Raw genomic sequence first — 20,761 nt, forward strand, 5'->3', positions numbered from 1 at the left:
TAAACATTACAAACAGCTAAAAATGATCTACAAATGTTTTATCTTTGTTATTTCCTGTTTCTCCTATAAAATACATTTTAATAACTATTTTCATTTATATTTTTAAAAGGGAAAGATATCAGGTATATAAATCAGGAGTGAAAACTGCGTAGTTGGCACTGGAACCATAATTAAGTAGTCAGAAAAATATGAGAAAAAGATGTCATTTTCCCTAATGAGAGATCAGCTGTAGGACAGGCTGCAATTCCCAGATCTCACACCTGGGACCACTTCTTGGCCACATAATAATATTTTGGGATGAGAACTCTGTCATCTGCCGTTGTGCCATGGTTATTTCTAGAAAGAAATTCAGGCAGATGGGCAGAAAGTGGAGCAGGCTGGCTGCTTGGAAAGGAAAATGGGACCAGGAGATGAAAGTGGAAACACAGTCAGCAAAGGCAGCCAAGGCAGGATCCCATAGAACCTGAGTAGGAAAAGCAGGGCCCTCGGGGTTGTGATCAGCTTCAAATGATAGTCCAGGTCTTTAACAAGTCCACACAGTAATTACACAGGACCAAGGTCAAGCATGGAAGGTGAGTCAGTAAATCAGGGTCAGGGGCAGGTCTAGAGAAGGTAACCAGGATGAGACACAGTCCAGTGGGAACCGGGCTGCTCTGAGGTCACCCTCAGGAGTGAGTCTGTGCGTTGGGATCCATGTTCAGCTCAGCAGGGTCCATGGACAGGCACAGGCATAGCTCTGGCAGAGCTGGAGCTGCAGACAGGGACCAAGCAGTGAAGCCTCAATTCAAAAGCAGATCCCACAGGACGTGGTGTCAGCCTTGCTGAGGCCTCTCAGTAGTGCTGCCTAGGAGTCCTCTGTCACCAAAGCAAGAGGGAAGCCCTCAAAGGCTAGGTATTGTCCTAGAGCTGTAACAGACCACAGCGAGCCAAATCCTGTCTTTCTTTCCATGTTGCTACTGTAGTAGGAGTGTCCAATGAACCACACATATCTCACAATTTACATTTTCAAAAGTGATAAAGCAAGTTTAAAAGTAAGGTTGAGTAAGACTCAGTGAATTTAAAAATACCTGGAACTGGAATCTCCAGTTACATCCAAGACACTGCTTTAATACTTACTGTTAAATCTCTCCTGAAGTGCTTTGTTAAGACTCAAAAAAAGCACTTTACATTTTGATGTGGATTGAGAATTTGGTTTATTTTTTTTCCCCAACTTATTAACTCTTATGGAATTTCCCTGACTCCAGCACCGAAGTTACAGGAATGAATCTTTGACAGTAAGACTGTATGCTCATTTTATATTGATCTGAAATTAGGCCTTTTTTCAGATGTAATATATACAGTGATGCTGTGCTGTGTTTATTTTCTGAAGCCCTTTAGATACACCATTTTCAAACAATCACTAATGAAGCATAATTCCATTGCAACACAGGTCACCTACTTTTCATCATATTCTTTATAAAATCCTGCAGTATCAATCTGGAATTTTTGAATACCTCTCAGTAAATCTGTTTTCATGTTGGGCTGTACCTTCAGCAGCAAGTCCTCAACCTGTTGTGCCTATAGGCAAAGAGGAAAAAACAGGCACAAAAGAATGAATGCAGGAAACAAAAAAATTAATTAGGAAAAGAGGTTCGGTCTATCATTTCAACATTAAGAGGGCTGATAAAAATGATTTGAGAAATAATACAACTACAATACCTGTGTGTTTAGGTTCTTCCAGGCATAGGCCAATCCATCACCTCTTTCTGTATTTTCATCTTGAAAGAGCAGATTATATTTATGAAGCACAGAATAAGATTCTTCTATATGTCCAACTGTCCTGTCAATTTTAATCTCATTCTCTCGAATCTCCTTCAGTGCTTCCATTGCTTCCCGTACATCACCAAGGTTATGGATAGGTCTGCTTAACCTCTTGCTAACATTTTCGATGAATGAATAAATTTTGCCCACATCTGTGGCAGACTTTTTATTTAAAGATAATCCAAATGTTCTTTGTCTTGAGCGGCATTCCTGAATTAAAGCTATTTTCAATGACTCTGTTGCAACTTCCACTGATTGCAGTGCACAATGATTGGGCAGTTCTCTGATTTGCATTTCTAATTGCTAAGACAAATACAAGCTTTCAGCATTTAATTTCACTAAAATTTATCTCAACAGTTCATTTTTATTAAAGATAAATACTTACAGAAAAGTATCTGATTTGAGATTGGAATTCAGCCATTGTTTGTTTAGTATCTATAAATTCCTTCACTTTTTCTTCTGGATCCTACTTAAAAGAAGTTTATTTTCATTACTATTTAGCATTGGTATTATAACAACCTACAGGGCACACAGCTGCCTGATGTGTTACACAAACACAAAATGTTCCCTCTCTAAAAGAACTTAAAATATAAGCATCAATTAGTATAAGGACAAATAACTTTACTTGATCTGCCTTACCTGACTCTTATTTTTTGTATAATAATCTTAAAGAACTTGAAATCTGTAACTCAAATACTGACACAGGTCAGGATATCCCTTATCCATCCAAATGTTACTACAAAATTTACAATGTAGCTGCTAAAATTTTGCTGGAAATATTTCGTTCCTAGTCTCCGTTCTGCCTGCAACCCCATAAAAGCAGTTCACATCCTCTAACAGGTATTTAAATGGGAGGAATTGTACTCAGTCATCTTCACTCTTCCTGAAATAGCAGTATCAAACTGCAGTTTCTAGGTACAGATGGCCTCCTGGCCATTTGAAGAAAACAGTTTGGCAGGGAAGGAGAGATCTAAGGGGAGAGAGGGCATTTAGCTTGTTAAAGATTGTTTATAGGCAATAGAGCACTGAGCATCCTTCCTTTTCATTAGGTAGGCCAGTCTCTGCAGAGGTGAGAAATCAATGTCACCAGTTCAACAAACGTGCAAGATTCTCAGTTCAATTGCAGACAAATGATCTTCACCTGTCTCAGCAACGTTCCCCTGCAGTCTGCACTGTGAGATCCCTGAGAATCTCTTTGCACCTCTCTGGCCAATAATGAGTTACCAGTAACAGCTCCCAGTGGTCCAAGAGAGATTATAAAAATGGGGGGAACAGTGCCAGCTCCTGAGGAATTTAGGTTTAAGGAGCAGGTTAATTGACTATTTTACAAGATTTTAGTAAAAAAGAAACATCATTCTACTGCATCACCCAACCTGACTGTGTCTTGTCTGGCTGAAATGACACACTACCAATATGTGCTTAGCTCAAGCAGTATCTCAGCCAAACTGAGCATAAAGCTTTGGAACCTCAGAAGCCATGAAGATGTGAAAATGCCCTCTCTCAGCCTGGACAGAAGAGTCAGCTGTTTGAACGGAGTCACTTAAGGGTTGATTTAGGAAAGGGAAGCTAAAAATAGGGAGCAGTTACAAAGATAGGACTACTCCTGTTTTGATTGCTTGTTTCTTGGCCTGATTAAAGCACCTTTGATAGGTAAGACCTATCTTAGGTAAGATCAAAGTTGTCCATTCACAGAGTTGAATTTCACTAGTCAGAATGTACACAAAGTTTTATTTCATGATGAATCTCTTGACAAAACACTCCTCAGAGCTTTACCATCTATGTGACTAGACCCACTTCCTAATGAAGATAACTGCATCAGCCCAGATTCACTTCCGCTTTTGAATCCTTATTGCTGAAAGATTTCCTAGATATAGGTTATCCCTTTTTTTGTGAAAAAATAGAAAAGAATATTTCAGCAGTGGTTGCTTGAGAAGAACTGGTCAGTTTAATACTCAGGAATAGCTTTGTAGTCTCCAATTTCTAAGAGATTGCTCCACTATTCTTTTTCATAACACATGCAGACAAGATGCTGCGAAAAAGATGTATGAGCATATGAAAGCATAAGCTTGTTTATATTCTAAATTAAATTCTACATTTAATTCTTTTGCGTTCTTCTGCTTGCTTTCTTAGATGCTTTAATTGGTAAAGATTTGCAGGTTCTTGTCAATATAAAAGCAGACAGAGGAATTACAGGTGTATGGATTCTACCATGAAACCAATGATTTCTACTGAGCACAGATTACTTATGCAACCAATAACTTTTTTTAAAAAATTACTTAGATTTTACAACACAGCAACATATTATATTAAGCATGCAGTTAACCTTGTTCCAGATGTCTGAAAATTCAGAAAAGGTCTTCAGAAGACTCAGTGCTTCAGTTTTAAGAGACAAAATAATTGTATTTAGTTGGATCACCACTTTGTTTACATCCTTATGTTCGATGATCTGCTTGTCTAAAGGTTTCAGCACCACCATCCTGGTGAGTTTGTTCTCATCACCTATCTCTAAAGCAACAGCTTGTTCAACCTGGTATAAATTAAACAAGAAAAAAGAAATACATCCACTAGTTTGTTTGTAGTTTTGTTTCCATTTTTAAATCATGGAATGTTCAGTGATGCTCAAATAATAACTACTCCTAGGAACAGACAGAAAGTGCAGAGAAGCATCCACAGGGACACTCCCTGTTCTCAGCTTGGATTTTTACAGAGCTCTATATTAATCATCTCTGAATTACATCAGTCAAATATGCACCATATAAAAGTACAATTGTGCTGTTCTCTCCTACACAACTGCTAAGATCTTTCTGCCTTCTTCTGTGCAGAATTACAATCTATACCCATTCTTGGCTGTAGGAAGTTCTGGAGGAAGTGGAGGGTTGGCTGCTTGGAAATAAGCAAACATTCTGCTTAACAAAACAGAGTTTAGTCCACATTCTCCTAGTTCTTTTTTCTTTAATCTTAATTATTATTTATTTTCAGGACTTGAATGTGGGTTTTTTCACTGAAATGAGCTCATCTGTTTTTCATGTCATATCAACAAAATAAAATATTTTTACCAAGACACTTTTCAGCACAGACCTACATGCATATGTGCATATGTTGTTCCCAGATGAGACAATTAAGGCCATATGATTACCAGTACTGTGCATTTTTGCCCCTTAACAAATTTCAGTTTCTATCTAAACCTCAGACCTTCCCAAGGTTTTAGTGCTAATTTTGATGCCAGTTAAAATATTTTACTGTATGAACTGTAGTATTATAGGTGCCATATGAAGGCTTGCAGTTTAACTTAAAAGAGTTGTTGCCTGGGAAGAGCGATAATAATATATATTCAGCTGTTAGTACTTACAGATAGTGTTGGTTCTACACTATCATCATCATACTTGAACAGTATACTTAAAATATTCTTTTAAAGCAACTTTTGATTTTAATATTAGAAACTACCAAACACAAGATTTATGAACTATTACTCTTATGTTTTATTACTCAGCATAGAGATTAAAAACTAGGCTTTGACTCACAGGAAGATCCACAAAGTAACAAGTGAAAGTATTGGTACAGAATATAATCTTAAGAAATGTTAACCAAAATACCACATCTTTTTAAATAATCAAAATAAAATACTCACCTGCTGCTGTTTATGATGTAAGTAAGCAAATTTCCACAGGGGAATATCTTTGGCTATTGACAGTATGATCTTTACTGCTTTGTTTACAGCACTCTGAAAAAAGCAAAACATTCACCTTGAGCTCACAGAGATATTATGTGGGTGGGGGATGATCCTCCAAACAATACCAAGGTTGAAAAATTATACCTTTATCTTTAAAGGAAATATTCTAAATAAGCATGACATAGGATCACCCAAAACCACATTTTGTAAGGGGAAAAAGTAGTCCATGAAGTTTTATCACAGTCCTTCCAACTTTATGTGATTTTCAGACAAGAACGTAAGAGGCCTTTATGAACAGTAATCATGAATCATTGGGGATTATAACTTAGTTATGGTACTACTTCCCTTAAAAACTGTTATAAACATTGTTATGAGGTATTAATGATAGTTTTCATGTTCACGCTGGAATGCTTGAATACATTTGTCTGAATTTGTGATGGTATAGTCTATAACCTATACAGGCAGCTACATAAATTTTCAGATGACTGTTTCTATGTATGATATTTTAAAATCACACTTTGTGGCCTGATTTCTTACTGACAACACCGTGAAGTCTGCACATGAAACTTGAGAACTAATTCAACTACTGATTTTGACAGTCACCATGCTAAGTGAAAAGTCCACAAATCAACACCATAAACAACTAATACTCTGTGAATAATTTCAGACGTCATAGGATATTGGAAATATATGTGTACAAATATTGCAGAATTAGTATAAGTTTTAAAAAGTGTTTAAATTTTTTCACACTTTAGGGCTTCAGGCTGGTGATATTCTTCTTTACATTTCACTACTGTTGAGTGCTGATTTATGAATGACACTTAAAACAGATTTTATGTTCTGAAAGTTTAAAGAGACTAGGAAGTCAATCAGGCTGTATTGATGGCATTCATTTTTACTTCTTCACTCATTTTGAAATGTTTGCCTCTAAGGAGAGGTCTGTGATTTACTGAGTTACTGAGATTTGAGAAAAACAGTTCTTTCTTATGCAGTTCCTGCATAACAAACCTGATCCATGGCTTCATGTCCTTAGCATCCAGTGGCATCATGAACTCAAGTGACTTTTTACCTTTTCTTCCCCTTTCTTTTAGTTCTTATATCAGAACTATACTTGCATATATTGTTTTAAAACAATGCATTTATAAACATTTTATCATAAATGACTGATACGTGCAATCATTTTGTTACCTGAATATCTTCAAGACTTGGTCTCAAAACAATATTTGGAATAGCCAGTTGAACTTCAGCTTTGAACAAAGGAACCCTGTGTGCCTCTACAAACTTAGTTGTCTGATATCTGGAGTCAATAACATGCAATCGATGTCTTAAAGACTCTAAAGAAATCTTCGTGCCTAAATAAATGTAATATTCAAGTGAGGATTATTTTTTACCACAATAAGCTTGAGGGGAAAAAAATCTTTACATTTTATTAAAAAAAATTAACCATATCTGAAAAAGACAAACTCACATCTGATCAAAGAGTCAGTATTCTTCTGACAAAGCTGTCCCATCAGGTTATAGTAGCTACAGGACACACATTCTTGGCAGCGTGTTTTCTGCTTCATGTCAAGATGTGTACAGGCAAAGGAATCCTGAAGAGTGAAAGGAAAATTCTGAGGAAAACAATCATATTATCCAGCATATAAATTAAATATCAAGTATCTGACTAGGTTGTAAAAGGCTACTTTTTACATTGTAGAGGTCTTACCTCCAGAGTTCTTCCAGCATCTGCTTTCAGACTGTGCTCAAGAATACCTATAAGTTCATACACAGAGCATTCCACCTGTTGGCTCTGCCTACAAAAACAACCGTACAGTCACCCATGGGGAATCAAACATAAGGAATACCCTTTGTCATTTCCCAGGCACACACCCCCAGTCCCACTGCACTTATGTGCAGGGAAATGCCCTTTCAATGTTTTTCAGTTTGTTCCCATTGCTTGGGCATACAAAGATTTTAAGATATTAAAACATGCTGACTAACAAGAAACCCGTTTGTCAGATCCTATTATAGCTGATTCAACTGGACTTCATACTAATTTTTTTAAAAAAGCTTTTTTTCCAGCTATAGCTAATAAAACAGGTTTATCGTGATGAGGCAGTAAGATAATCTGTGAAATCAGAATGAGTAAAATAAAAGCAAAAGAAATACTAAGAAACAAGCAATTAACATGTGGATGAGATTTCAAGTCCTATCCATCTCCACTTTTCTTGCTACTTGTCGGAATACTATACGAAAAAATTTAAGAAATGCTAAATAAATGCTAAATGCTAAATGCTAAATACTGTGCTATTTCACAGCTGCTGTGTTCAAGATACTTTGTCGCTTCTCCCCAGCATCCTAAGACTATCACTTTGCTCTAGACTAGTACTCTGTTACAATAACATTTTAAAAGTAAAATCTCTATGCATACAAAAGTAGTAAGTAAAGAAACCTTCCCAAAAATGACCTTCAAGTCTGTGCAATTAAGAAACCTACTGAGACAGTTTGGAAGCAGTAGAGATAGCAAGCTTTTCTATTTGTTCCAAGAATGAAGTCACATCTATAGGTTTGTCTTCTGGCAAAATTATCAGAGCAGTGTTTGACATGTCCTTCAGAATTCTTTCAATCCTGCATTCCAGGGTATCAGATGCTGCTTTGACTGCATAGTCCAACTCCCTCAGGGTTCTGTAAATATTCTGAATAACTAAACAAGGATAACAAAATAAAAACAAGTCAATGCAAAACACAGACCTCTTCAGTCTCATCTCCCCTTCCTCCCACTCACCTCTGCCTCCTCCCAGGTATTACAATAAAATCAGGATTTAATGGCAATGAAATATGAAATGAAAGCCTGAAACATGATGGACTTGCTGTACTTTTGAATCTTTAAGTAAAACTGTTTTATAATAAATAGAACAATATACTTCAAAATATCTCTTCTTTTTGGTAACAACATTGTAATGAAAAGGATCAACAAAATAGAACAGAAAACAGAGAGGACACAAGTGCCCAAAAATTATTTTGGTCCTCCTACATACACACGCACCAAAACACAGTACTTTTGTAATTTTAATTAACTTACAAATTAAACGGCTAAAATTCCCCCAGTCAAGACTACAACCTTGTTAAACCATTAGATTTCTTCTTTCATATGTATGACCTAATTTGGAAAGAGATAAACTGACTGCTTTAACAAATGTGTTTATTAAATGAAAGGTAAAATTGACTGTTTCTGAATAGACTGGAAAAATTCTTTCCCTTTCATATTTCCATTGCAAAATATAAAGAAATACATCACCTGATGTCCTCTGTCACTTTTATTACCATAAGGTATTACATATATGTTTCTACTGTATGTAGAAAGAAATCACTATGATATCTAAGGCACAGATATTTGGTTCTTGTGCTCTGGTCAGGCAAAGGTCAAGTAAAGCTGAAAGGTGACCAGCCCTGCCTTAAGCACTGGTCAGAACCCCGTGCACCATTGCCACATGGCAGAGTCATAAATGAACAGCTGCACAAACCTGTGCCACATTTCACTTTCAGATTTAGACTGTACCTGTTCTTGTTTATATTGCTGCTTTTCCTTTGGAAGAAGAAAAGGGAAAGCCTAACAGCAATCAACCTCAACTGAAAACTAATTTACAAGCATGAGTTATTGTTTTCCCATGAAACTGCAACATAAAAGTCTTGGTGATGGTTTTATATATGCCCATTTCAATAACACTTTTACAACAGTTAATCAATTTTATGCTGTATTTGATAGGGTTAAGGTTGTGTCTTACTGGTTGGGTGGAAAATCTCAGTGCCTAATAAAAAAAATGTTTTCTTGGAAAAAAATTAGGATTTGGGCAAAAACCTCCAACCTTGATTTCAGACATGTCGCTTCTAAGATGTTCAGCATAAGTTATGAAGATTTTTTTATAGAAAAGATATTATCAAAACACCTATGGCTGTTCTCTTGTCACACATTCTTGTAGCAGTTGGGCTAAAATTATCCACCTAAAGTGAAGAGGTCAGTCCACAAAAGTGGGGTATGCCTGGCCTCTGCCCTGGAGGGAGGCCTGCTGAGATAGGGAGATTGCACAACCTCCCAGCAGAATCCCCCTGGAAAAGGGAGCCACCTTTCAGTTACGGTGAGAGAGGACACAGACCCATGGTCCTCTTGGAGAACCTATGCAGATCCTTTGTAACCCATTGGCTTTTACCCTCCCACACCGACCCCTGTACCCCTATAAGACCTAGCCCTCTGCCCCTGTGAGACTAGAGTGCTCATCCCTGGCCTCCCCTTAGTGGGGTGCGGACTAATAAAGCTGCCCCATGCAGAACTGCTGTATGGGTCCCTTCATCTCTCTCCTCCTGGTCAGGCCTGGAGATTGCCTCGAAGAGCAAAGAGCTGAAATCATGAGCTGATTATCACCAAAGAGCTGACAGCCCCTCTGCAAAGGCACTCCGGTGCCTGAGAGAAAACTACATGGGCTCCGGGAAGACGGTTCTTCACGGGACCATCTCTCCAGACTGGTTACGGTTTCCTGGGTCTGAGCTACAGACCCCACACCAGCTGCCTCAGACAAACACATTTTTCACAGAGAAATAAAAATGAATGCAGGCATCTAAGAGTATGAACAGCTCACCACTTCTTCTCCTACTACCTACATTTATAAATGTTCAGAGAAGTCCATGACAGCTGCATCAGGCCCGGAGTAAGGGCATCCTCAATTTGTCCTATGAATGGCTTCATCAGTGGTTTCAGCACATCAGGGATCCTATTCAGATGTTCCTTGTAACTGATCAGCAGGTTCTGGAGTCTGAAACATGCAATCATGCTTATAACGTGCTTCATTCAGATATTTGAAACACACAGAATTTTGGACACATTTTCTGTTAGTAAGATTTGCAAGTTCTGATCTCATCTTAAAAACATGAACCTTTCGCAGCTCTTCCTAACACCAACCAGGCCTCTTTGTCCTTACCAACAGGAGAACCAGACTGAAGAAATAAGTGCCTCCAGCAAAGTGACTGTGATCAATTTAGAGAATTTTTCTCCCAAGAAAAATTAACTACAATTTTAAAAAAATATAGAAACAGGAAATTGAAAACATGGCATTTTTGTGTCCTTCTTCCCATCTCACATGACATAGCATGAAATGACACTTCTTACAAGAAAAATCACATACAAACCGCTTAGAACCCTGAATCCCAAAGAAAAAGAGCCCAAAGTCTGAATCAAGGCTTACCAGTATAGCTCCATGAAAATGGAGCTACTCAAAGAAACTGCGTAAACAAGAATTAGAAGCAAACATAATTCAAAGGTCAGATACATAATGGGTTTGGATTTCTTTTTTATTGCAAACATTATCTGTACTTTTTTTCCCTGTTGGATGGCAAAATCTGGGGCTGTTGCTTTTTGGAGGTCTGTAACACACAGAAGTTTGTCTTGCACATTAAAAAGTTATGGTTAATTGTCCTTAAACACTCCCCAGAAAATCAATGAAAAATGTTGCATTGTAAGAGTGAAACTGTGAAAACTAACTTTAACAGAAAAAGGGAGAAGAGACTGAAGTACTTATGAAATTCTTTAAATTTCATCCCTTTTTGTCCAATTCTAATTAAGAACTAAAGAACTCTCCTCACAAAGCATTGCTTTTTTAAGACTGAACATCCCTGTTTAGAGAGTTCTAGAATTAACCATCAGCATCCCTGAGAATAAAAGAACTCTTGCAGCAGAGATTTGGACTGTTACAAGAAACAGAAAGAAATTATTTTAAATCAACAAAAGTGATTTTAGGTATTCAACATGAGAGACCAAGTTATAACTTAAGTGATGTATTACCTATACACGTGTTTGGGCAGTGCTGCAATCAAGTGGTAAATTCCAGCTTATTTTTCTAAGAGGAAAAAAATCTTCTTATGTTAGGTGTAATGTTTTGCAGTGTAATTGCTATATTAGAGTGCACAGATGCACTCTGGTACTAAAAATAGCAGCACCTAAGAGCTCTACTTTACAGCAGCTGTTGAAGTAACAAAACAAAAACATCTAGGCGTTTCCAAGCAATGAGATATGTGTGTAAATAGGAACAACTGCATGTTAATATGCAAATACAGAGGAAAGCAACTAATATTCAATTAAACTCCATCAAAGAGAAAAATTATAATAAATCAAAAGCAATATATGCAACAGACTCAAAGGTAGGGATTCCCATTTGCAGATGAGAAACAAATACAGAAAGTGTTCACTCACTCCCTTTGATGTCTTTTGATCTGTTCTTCAGCTGCACACAAGACAAGGACAACATTCGGAACTTCAAAATGCATTTTTCTCAGGTATTTTGTCTCATAAAGTACTTCCAGGACCATTGGGTCTAAGTTTACAAATAATTCCTTCATGTAGAGTGAAAAAAAGAAATAGAAAATAAGACACTAGTTCGGTAGTTAAATGTAGTGTGCTATAACTGGATCATAAAAAGAGATGAAGATGACTGGACAGGATTTGTAAGAGATACCCATGTTTCTTCTCCAACCTCCCCTACAAGTATATGGGCTTCCCAAAGTATTAATCAGCCAATATCTTACACTGATTTCAATTTCTTGTGACTCCTTCCCTATGCCCTAAGCACTTGGCTCCCATGACATCCCAAGTTTAATTCTTGTTAATTCTTGTTCTGCAGTTGTATTCTCTGGAAGCTAATTTGCCTTTTCATCTCAGTTTCTCCATCAGTAACTAGGGAGAAATATTGTGAAGGTTAATCTCTACACTTTTGGGGGCACTAAATGTTATTAAGATGCTACATAAATTTGAAAACTCTGTTCTAGTTGTCTATTATGGAATCATTAGTACAAAAAATGCCACATTTTAACCATAATTTCTCTGCACTACAGCAGAAAAAAAAAATCTGTGAAGTAAGACTTTCTGCCTCAGCAGTTTTGAAAGCAAATTAATGAATTATTGCAATATATTCAACACAGTGATACTGATCACTGCAGAAAAGACCATGATCTAACAAAAAATTCCTTCCTCAACTAAAATTTTGGTTAACATAGAAAACAAACAAGGAAAAAATATCTAGAGAATGTAGATAAGTCAGTAGTAGATATGTATTTGCTGGACACTGCCTCTTTTACACCCTGAATAAGATGGAAACCTTCTAAGAAAGAGACATTATGAGATGTATCATAAATATACACAAAAAGGAAAAAAAAATTCCAACTCAAATAGCTCATTTTTTAACCCTATTAAGGTTATTTTAATTTTTTCTTGTCTATCAGTGATATGACCAAAGTAATGTGTGTAATACTACATCATATAACAGTAATACAAAAAATAAATCATATTTACCTCGGTTTCTGGGTGCCTGACAAGTAAGGGAGCACACAGAGCATTCCTAGCCTGGTCAGCAAACCTGCACCAGGCCCTATGATAAACAAGCTCAAATTCCAAAAGAACTGCAGCCATTTTATTGTAGTTCTTGATAACTTTTTTCATTTCCAGTGTCTGCAATTTAGGGGGGAAAAAAGTAAAAGCACCACTTAAACAATTCAATGAGTCTAACACAGTAGAAAGGCCCTCCATTAGGCTTTTCCTCTCAAAAATAGAAAGCTCTAAATTATGCTGTCTTAGAAATGAGGTAAGACACAGAAACACAGCAATATATTCAGGAATTCAATTATTAAGTAGTATTCAACTGCTCTAACCAACATAACTCTTTTTCCTGATTTTTCCTCCCAATCTTGCCCCTAGAACAAAGTCTATACTATGACCTATACAAGGCAGTAATGGCCCAGTGAGAAAGAAAAGTGAGTGTAGAAGTATAAAAGTAAATCACACATCTGTTAATAACATCCTTGAAAGCTTAGCACAAATCCTACTCTGCTAATTTCCAACCTTCAGAAGTGTGGTTTTCTTTTTAAGAAATGTCATTGGACGGTCAATTTTCCTGAATAACTGCTGAGCCCACATAATCTTCCCTGTTACCTAAAACACAGAAGATATGAGGTTATATTTTCATTAATTTAAAAACAGTCAAGAAGTAAAGTAATTTTTCTCTCTCCATTACTTCATTCTTACTGGTGGTATATTACGTGGTATAGGTGGATTTTCCTTTTCCTTCTGATAGAGGTTTTGAATAAACTCCAAGTCTTGGCTGTACTGCTGAAGAACAGTGATATACTTTTCATTAAGATCAATATTATTTTCTCCTATTTGTTCAAGCTTCATCAGAAATCCCAGCATCTGTTCAGTCTAAAAAGGAAGATAGAGCATTTATTGCAGAAGATAACAGTTCAGAAGGGCATTGTCCATACAGCATTTTATTAATTTAGAATATGCTATGTAAATTTGTAAGTTGTTTTCTAAGAAATACAGAAAAATCCATCCAGACAAGTTTGTGAATTTTATTTCTATATTTTTTCTCACACAGGAGATACATACCCTTGTATAAACCAAGAAACTGTTACCACTACAGTTTGGGTTTTTTCTGACTCTCAAATCCTCACTCCTTTTTTTCAGCAAACAGTTGTGGTAGAACACCTACATCTTTACTCACACTTCATTAACATCTCATATCATGATCAGGGCCTGAGCCAATGAACAGTATTGACATCAAGGAAACAGATGGCAGACATTATTTCATTACGCCTGCCGGTCAAACAGGAATAGCTTAGAAATGCAACAGAAAACACCACGATGAAGAAAGAAAATAAACTTCAAAATATAGAGCTATAACATTGTATGGAAAGATGGAACATACACTTGGCACTAAGTAAGAATGGACATTTCCTTTACAGCAAGCAACTTTTAGAACATTTGTAATAGGCTTGATGTCCTCCAACATTATCTCAGGCAGCCACCAGCACAGCACAGAACACTGGCAGTAATGAAGGAGTTTAGTAGGAGCTATGGGTACTCAGCCCTTCCGAGCACGAGAAGCAGGGGGTTGCATTTATAACATAACTTACAGTTACGGCCTTCTCAAACCAGGAATCCACAAATTCCTGTATAGATTCATACAGTGCTGCAATTTGGTTCTTAAATTCAAGGTAATCTTTTTCAAACTAGAATAAGAGCAAAAGAAAAAAAAATCATCTGTAGTGCCAGTTTCATTTTATAAAAAAACCCTTTCTCTGAAGCTTTTTGGGAATCTGTTTTATCTACCCAGTGCATGTGTTCAGCACTGCACTAAAAACAACAGGAACAACACCAGCAACAAAGGCTCTAAGCAAAGCAAACAAAACTGTGTTAGGTTAAATAATTAAAACCTCATCTTCATGGACACAAAGGAGCATGGAGGAATACAGACAGGCCGAGGAAAACTCATAACCTCATCAGAGAGAACAGAGCACACTCATCAGCTACTTGCAGCCCTGCCACAGGAGAGTGCTCAGCTTACTGTCCAGGTATGAAACCATCAAAGGTGAGCAAACTGGCAGGCTCTCTAGAGCACCTTACACACTAAGGGAAGTTATTACCAAATCTGACAGCTCTTACAAGTAATTTGGGTATTTATCTGTAGAAATTTTTCTTAGGAGTCCCAAATAATGGGGGTCTAACAAAAAGAGTAAGCTTCTCTCAAAGAGAGCACAAGCTTGGGAAGAGAGTCCATAATAGATATTGCTCCAAACACGCAGGTGTAGACAAGCCATGCCATTTTTTAGCCCCTCCAAATTCCAGTGAACAGTAAATGCCCTCTTTCACAAAAGAGCCACACAGCAAGTATTAGAGAAACATAAGCCATCAAACAGTCAGAAGAAAGCCACAAGTATTCCAGGTTAAATGTTTAAAGGAAAGTTAATGACAGTGGCAAGCTTTAGTACAGGAAGGCAGGAGAGTAAGTCAACACTTCTAGAACTTCTATTGTGAGACCATTAACTCTGCAAAACAAGCAGGCTATAGCTCAAACAAAGCAGCTCAATTCCAGCCTGTGCAGCATGTATTAAAACATGAGACTGGAGCATTTGAAAAGCCACTTTAGCTTTTATCATTCTGTTCAGCACTTGGAGTGATATCATTCTCTTCTCCTCCTAAAATGCGCCTTTATAACTTTGCTATAATATAACTCTATAACTTTGCTATAATACTGCCATCACTATTATTTTTTAATAATACTGGGTATAACTTATTATTAGAGAAACTGTATTTAGTGTGTTAATATACCTAAATTAGTTTTCACTCTGCAGTTCAAAATACATGCATCTCAAAACAATCAAGTTTAGAAAAAATTGTTTGTAGCTTTACCTATCACACAAAACCTAGTTCACAAAAAGTTAACAAAAACATTTGAAGTAAAAAGCAAATTTACCCTAACACTTCCAATTTGTATTAAAAGGTATGAGAGTATTGGTATTACAGTTACTGAAAAATAATATATGCATTGTTATAATATCCAACATTCTTTGCAAAACTCTGGTGAAAAGTACAGAATTAACAGAGTAATTGTCACACAAGTGCTGAATATAAGTACCTCTTTTTTCCTATGGTCCAGAACATCATACTGTTTGGATTTCATGTTTGTAGCAATGCTCTGGTATTGAGCAGTGATCTCTTCAATGCCTTCTATTTTTACACGCTGGAGCTCTAAAAGGCTTTCCATAGTATTGCTCATGTCTGAAATTTTCTCCAAACGTTTACAGAAGGTTTCAAATTTTCCAAATATATAGTTTTCACTAACAATAAAAAAAAACAACAGAGGGATTTTTTATGAAAATCTCTTTGCAACAGATTTTATTTATTTAACCCACATATATCCTACCAGAGCTGCTATCAAGTTTCACACCACAAAAAAATCATACTGTAATGATTACATATCAACAAAAAAACCCCTTCAATTCATGTATACAAACCAGAAAATGCTTAATCCTTACAGATGTCATTAAAAACTCTTTACCACATTTCACAGGAGTAACTCTTTTAAATAAGACATTTGCAGAAGAAAATGTGAATGCACAATACTAAGAAACGCCCCATGATTTAAGTGCCAGTACAGGTAAAACACTCCTTGGCATTGTGATAGAGAACCCAGCTCAAAGCTGACTGAATTCCCTGAGAGTGTTTTCACTTACATTCATGATTCAAATTTCTTAGGATTTCATACCATGCACATACATTTGTATTCAATTAATAAATTCATAAATTCCCCTGAAGTTCCCTTGGACTTCTACTGAATCAACAAGTGACTGGCAAAAACCTGGTTTATTCCTGAATAAAAATAAAAAAACACACTCTGCAAGAACACGTTCTGATTATAATAAGTACTTCATTTTAATTGAATATATAGCTTTTCTGTTAGCCAGCAGATATAATTACATCTCATTTATAAATTGTACACATCAATATGATTCAATACTGGAGTGAATTATAGACCTGATATCAAATTGCCTGTCACTTGGATTTTCCTTTAGCTCCTCCCTAATTTTCTGAAAGGACGTTTGGTACTTTTCTTTGAGAGAAATGCATTGTTGTATCCTCTTCAGCAATTCTTCCCTAAAGAAGAAAATACAGAAGACAGAGAATCATCCTAAGGTCTTCAAAAGAGCATAAATACAAATGAAATATTTCAGTCAAATATGCAACTTTACAAAATAAGAACACAAAATTATATATTATATGAAAAACATTCAAATTATGATGTTTACATCAAAATTTTTTTACTTAAACCTGTTATCTAGATTGGATATTTTTATCTTAGGGTTCATTGTCATCAATCCAAAACTTTCATGGCATACACCACAAAGGATCTATGCTGGGTTAATGCTGGCTACTGAATGCTTGCAGTTTGGCCATTTCTCATCTTCTGTATCAAGTATTGCTGATAGGTTTTCCTTTGTTTATTTCCTTCTTTTTTCTAAGCAGACAGGATTAGAGAAATATTTTTCCACACTAAAATAAGCATGAGGAGTCTTTTTTTTTAAAAAAGATACACCAAGAAGAACTTAGTTCCTAAGGCCAAATACAGTTACATCTTATACACAGCTGTTCATTAACCCTGAGGTACCACACGAGATACATAGATGAGGCATGGAAACGAGCCATAAGCCATTTGCCCAGGGCTGTTGCTCCACTTTGGTTTTGTCTTTCATCTTCCAAAAGATCATTGGGAATTAAAATTGTAGTCAAATTTATAGGCTGAAACCATTAACTGGGACAGAGAAAAACTTTCGCAGGGATAGCAAGAGCAATTAAGTAAATGAGAAGAATGTCTCAGAAATAAAGTCTGCTAGAATAAACAAAAAAAGTACTCTACTTTTATTTACATTAATTCTTTAGAATAAACATAATCAGTACTTAATTGATTACAGGTAATTTCTGAAAAATTCCCCTTATCTACACCAAAATACAGGAGAAGTCAAAATGGTTAGATTTACTTTTGTCTCCTAGCCTGTTACCTCAGAGTCACCTTTGACTTGGCTGGAATTTAAGCAGAGACATCCTGACTATCTGCTTTGATGAGGCTTGTAACACCTTTTCATGTCAATACCCATAATCTTACTCCAGTTAGACTATTCCAAGAGACTATTCCAACTATTAATTTTCTAGCTGACAGCTTCAGATGTCATGTTCATCTTAACTTCTCTCTGTGATTTTTCCCTTCTTTTTTGCATGAAAATAATTGACCTGCTCTTATAATATGTGTTCTGCCTATGTTATCTGCACTTGTCACCCTTCAGATACACTTTTCTGCCAGTGACATCAGAATTCACCACCCAATGGATAAGTTTCATACAAACACTTCTGTGCTCTCATTTATGCTGTGTATAGCACACGGACAAGCAGCTGTAGAGCAGCAAACTCAATGTCCCAAATACAACTGAATTGTGATTTTGGTCACAAAAATTGGATATTGTTCCCTTCCTCAAACTGACTTTCATGTCCAGTAAAAGCAAAATATAAATCTTGGATGGAACTTTGCCAGTCTGTCCTCGGAGCTTTTTTATGAAGAATTTAAGCTCCCGGTTCAAATTTCTTGAATGTGTTTTGGTCTAAAAAAATCCATGGGGACAATATATCAAGTGTTGTATACTAGTATATATTACATGGTTTCCAATAGCAGGTTTTTTCACACAGTAAATTTGTTTTTGCAGAGTACTTAATTCTACACAGAAATAGTAGTCACCAGCTTAAAATTAACATAGGAATCACTGCCTAATAGGAGGACAAAGGGCTACTTAAATTTACGTATTAATAATCTTGATGACTAACCTACAATTTTACTTCTAGTGTCAACAACAGCAGTTGAAATTACTAAAGTTCTATCACCTGTCCAGGTCCCAGATTTTTGAAACACCTTCACATAGATAGGTTTTGCATGTGTTAATCATTTGATTGGTGATTTTAAGAAACAGGGATGTCATGTGCTCTGACGTGTTGTAGTACGGTGATGTACAGTAGATCATACAGACAGTGTTCATTAGACTGGGAATGTGCTCCATCACTGTTACCTATAACAGCAAAAGAATGGGGAAGTCAGCAATCTGAATTTCCTGAAATTCAACACAGTGGAAAATGTGACAGCTCTGTGAATATGTTTATCAGTGGACAATCGTCTTTTTGTGTTCTTGTAGACAGATCATTACAAAATGGACCAACCAATTCACTTGCAGAGACCTATCACACTATGACCAAGACAAAAATGTGGGAAAAGGGTAATGAATAAATGAATAGGTCTTTCACACAGCAGGATTTTCCACAGGAAAACCAGAAGCTGTACTCTGCTTGGCCATGGCCTCCAGTACGTGAAGGTGCTGTAGTCTGCTTTGCAGAGGAACATAATAGTTGGCCTTTGCTTGTTTTGCCAAGATCTGTACAGAAGAGAAATCCAGCAGGAGGCAAGGCAACAATAATCTCACTCTTACTGAATACTGAACTACAGAGTTTTCTGTCCCAAGGAAATATTTCACAGAAATGCATGCAAGCCAGATACACTGAGAAACCAGAACAAGAGACAGTGACTGGTCTAGAAAAGGATTTAAAAAGTATGGTATCTAAAGGTCAAGTCCAATATGATGGAACAGTGAATATTTGCAGAAGAGCAGTGTAAAATAGCACAATGGATGCAAAAGAGATAAAGCTTTGAAAGTATTATTTAGAAAAATTGCTACCAGCTGGATTATGTGTAAATGTTCTGAACTATGCAAGCTTAGACAATTTTGTCTAGTGTCAGTATAGCGAAAATTCATGTTCTCACTTAAAAAAATGAACTCTGAGACCCATATGGTTATGAAAATAAGTTTTATGAACCAGGATGACAGTGCTACCTACAAGAGAAACAGCTTTAACCTGTAAAATAAGTGGAAGCTGACCAATTTTAGCTCAACCAAAGGTTTAAGATCATTTTATGACTTTTGCAATGAAACAATCACAAGTAACTCCTAACTAAAGCATGCAGACAGAGGTACCATATGTAAGACTCAAGCTCACAAAGGCAACTCAGCTCATTACTGGGTTAGAAAAGCACAATCTGATGCTTAGTGTTTTCATACCCTTTAATTATCTTCTGGAATGATAACTACTTCTTACACCAAAAAAAAAGGTATTATTATCTCTGGCTAGTTTAAAATCAGTAAGCTCAATTCACTAATGCCTAAGGAGTTAAGTTGTCCACTAATAATTAAGTATAAGAGTTATATATTAAAAGGAAAAATAGCTGTTTTATAGCAACAAAAGCCCTTTGTTCCTTTTCTGAATTTCACATTAACTGCCTTTACAAGACTTACAGGTGAAGCATTTGCAAGTGGACCAAAAAATTTATCCAATGTATATAAATATCTCACATTGTCCTTAGCTTCATTGGCAGCAATTGTTATACTACCATCCTGAAGGGATGAGAAAAAAAGAAAGGAATAGAATTATTAGTGTGAAAATTTTCTGAACAAGTTCTTTCTCTTTTACAGCACACAAGACTATGATTCCATCTTGCAAACATTTTCCCACAGAAATGCTTTCAAATATGCTATTTATTTTTCACATAGGAAATAACTGCTTTTACATGCAAAAATAGGTAAGATCTTCCTGGTGGTGAGCAACATTTTGGATGCGGTTTAAAGCAAAACCTTACTTAGACCCACAAAGTTTTTTCCTCCTCATGGATCCAACTTAGATTTTAGAATGGTTTCAGCACAGGACCCATTCTACTAAACTTAGACAAGATCCCTGAAATGTACCAGGGTGCTTACTAAACAATGAGTTCGCAACTAATGCCTGTATATCCTTATGTTCATGTCAGGTGGAACTATCCAGTACTTAGGGGGCTAGTTTTTAGGAAGAAAGAAAACTAGTTCATCGCCTTTGGCCTGTACTGGCTCTGTACAGACACTTTT

At 36.4% G+C, this 20,761-nt stretch overlaps 1 protein-coding gene across 1 annotated transcript in view; it reads right to left on the reverse strand.

Annotated features, from left to right (window-relative positions):
* The window catches only part of LOC309572992 (dynein axonemal heavy chain 5-like), a gene marked incomplete at both ends in the record, with an annotated part of 150,677 nt that overhangs the window by 117,404 nt on the left and 12,512 nt on the right, over window positions 1-20,761 (reverse strand). Inside the window, 19 exons of the mRNA XM_082281607.1 lie at window positions 1,439-1,557; window positions 1,699-2,103; window positions 2,186-2,266; window positions 4,124-4,327; window positions 5,429-5,521; window positions 6,659-6,822; window positions 6,939-7,062; window positions 7,179-7,266; window positions 7,949-8,156; window positions 10,109-10,260; window positions 11,694-11,833; window positions 12,789-12,944; window positions 13,335-13,424; window positions 13,518-13,691; window positions 14,408-14,503; window positions 15,910-16,111; window positions 16,809-16,928; window positions 18,702-18,883; window positions 20,159-20,257. Of these exons, the coding sequence (XP_082137733.1) occupies window positions 1,439-1,557; window positions 1,699-2,103; window positions 2,186-2,266; window positions 4,124-4,327; window positions 5,429-5,521; window positions 6,659-6,822; window positions 6,939-7,062; window positions 7,179-7,266; window positions 7,949-8,156; window positions 10,109-10,260; window positions 11,694-11,833; window positions 12,789-12,944; window positions 13,335-13,424; window positions 13,518-13,691; window positions 14,408-14,503; window positions 15,910-16,111; window positions 16,809-16,928; window positions 18,702-18,883; window positions 20,159-20,257 (2,897 nt within the window). The remainder of the gene's footprint in view (window positions 1-1,438; window positions 1,558-1,698; window positions 2,104-2,185; window positions 2,267-4,123; window positions 4,328-5,428; window positions 5,522-6,658; window positions 6,823-6,938; window positions 7,063-7,178; window positions 7,267-7,948; window positions 8,157-10,108; window positions 10,261-11,693; window positions 11,834-12,788; window positions 12,945-13,334; window positions 13,425-13,517; window positions 13,692-14,407; window positions 14,504-15,909; window positions 16,112-16,808; window positions 16,929-18,701; window positions 18,884-20,158; window positions 20,258-20,761) is intronic.

Source organism: Coloeus monedula (genome assembly GCF_965178545.1).
Source record: "Coloeus monedula genome assembly, chromosome: 1".
In the NCBI taxonomy this organism is placed as follows: domain Eukaryota; kingdom Metazoa; phylum Chordata; class Aves; order Passeriformes; family Corvidae; genus Coloeus; species Coloeus monedula.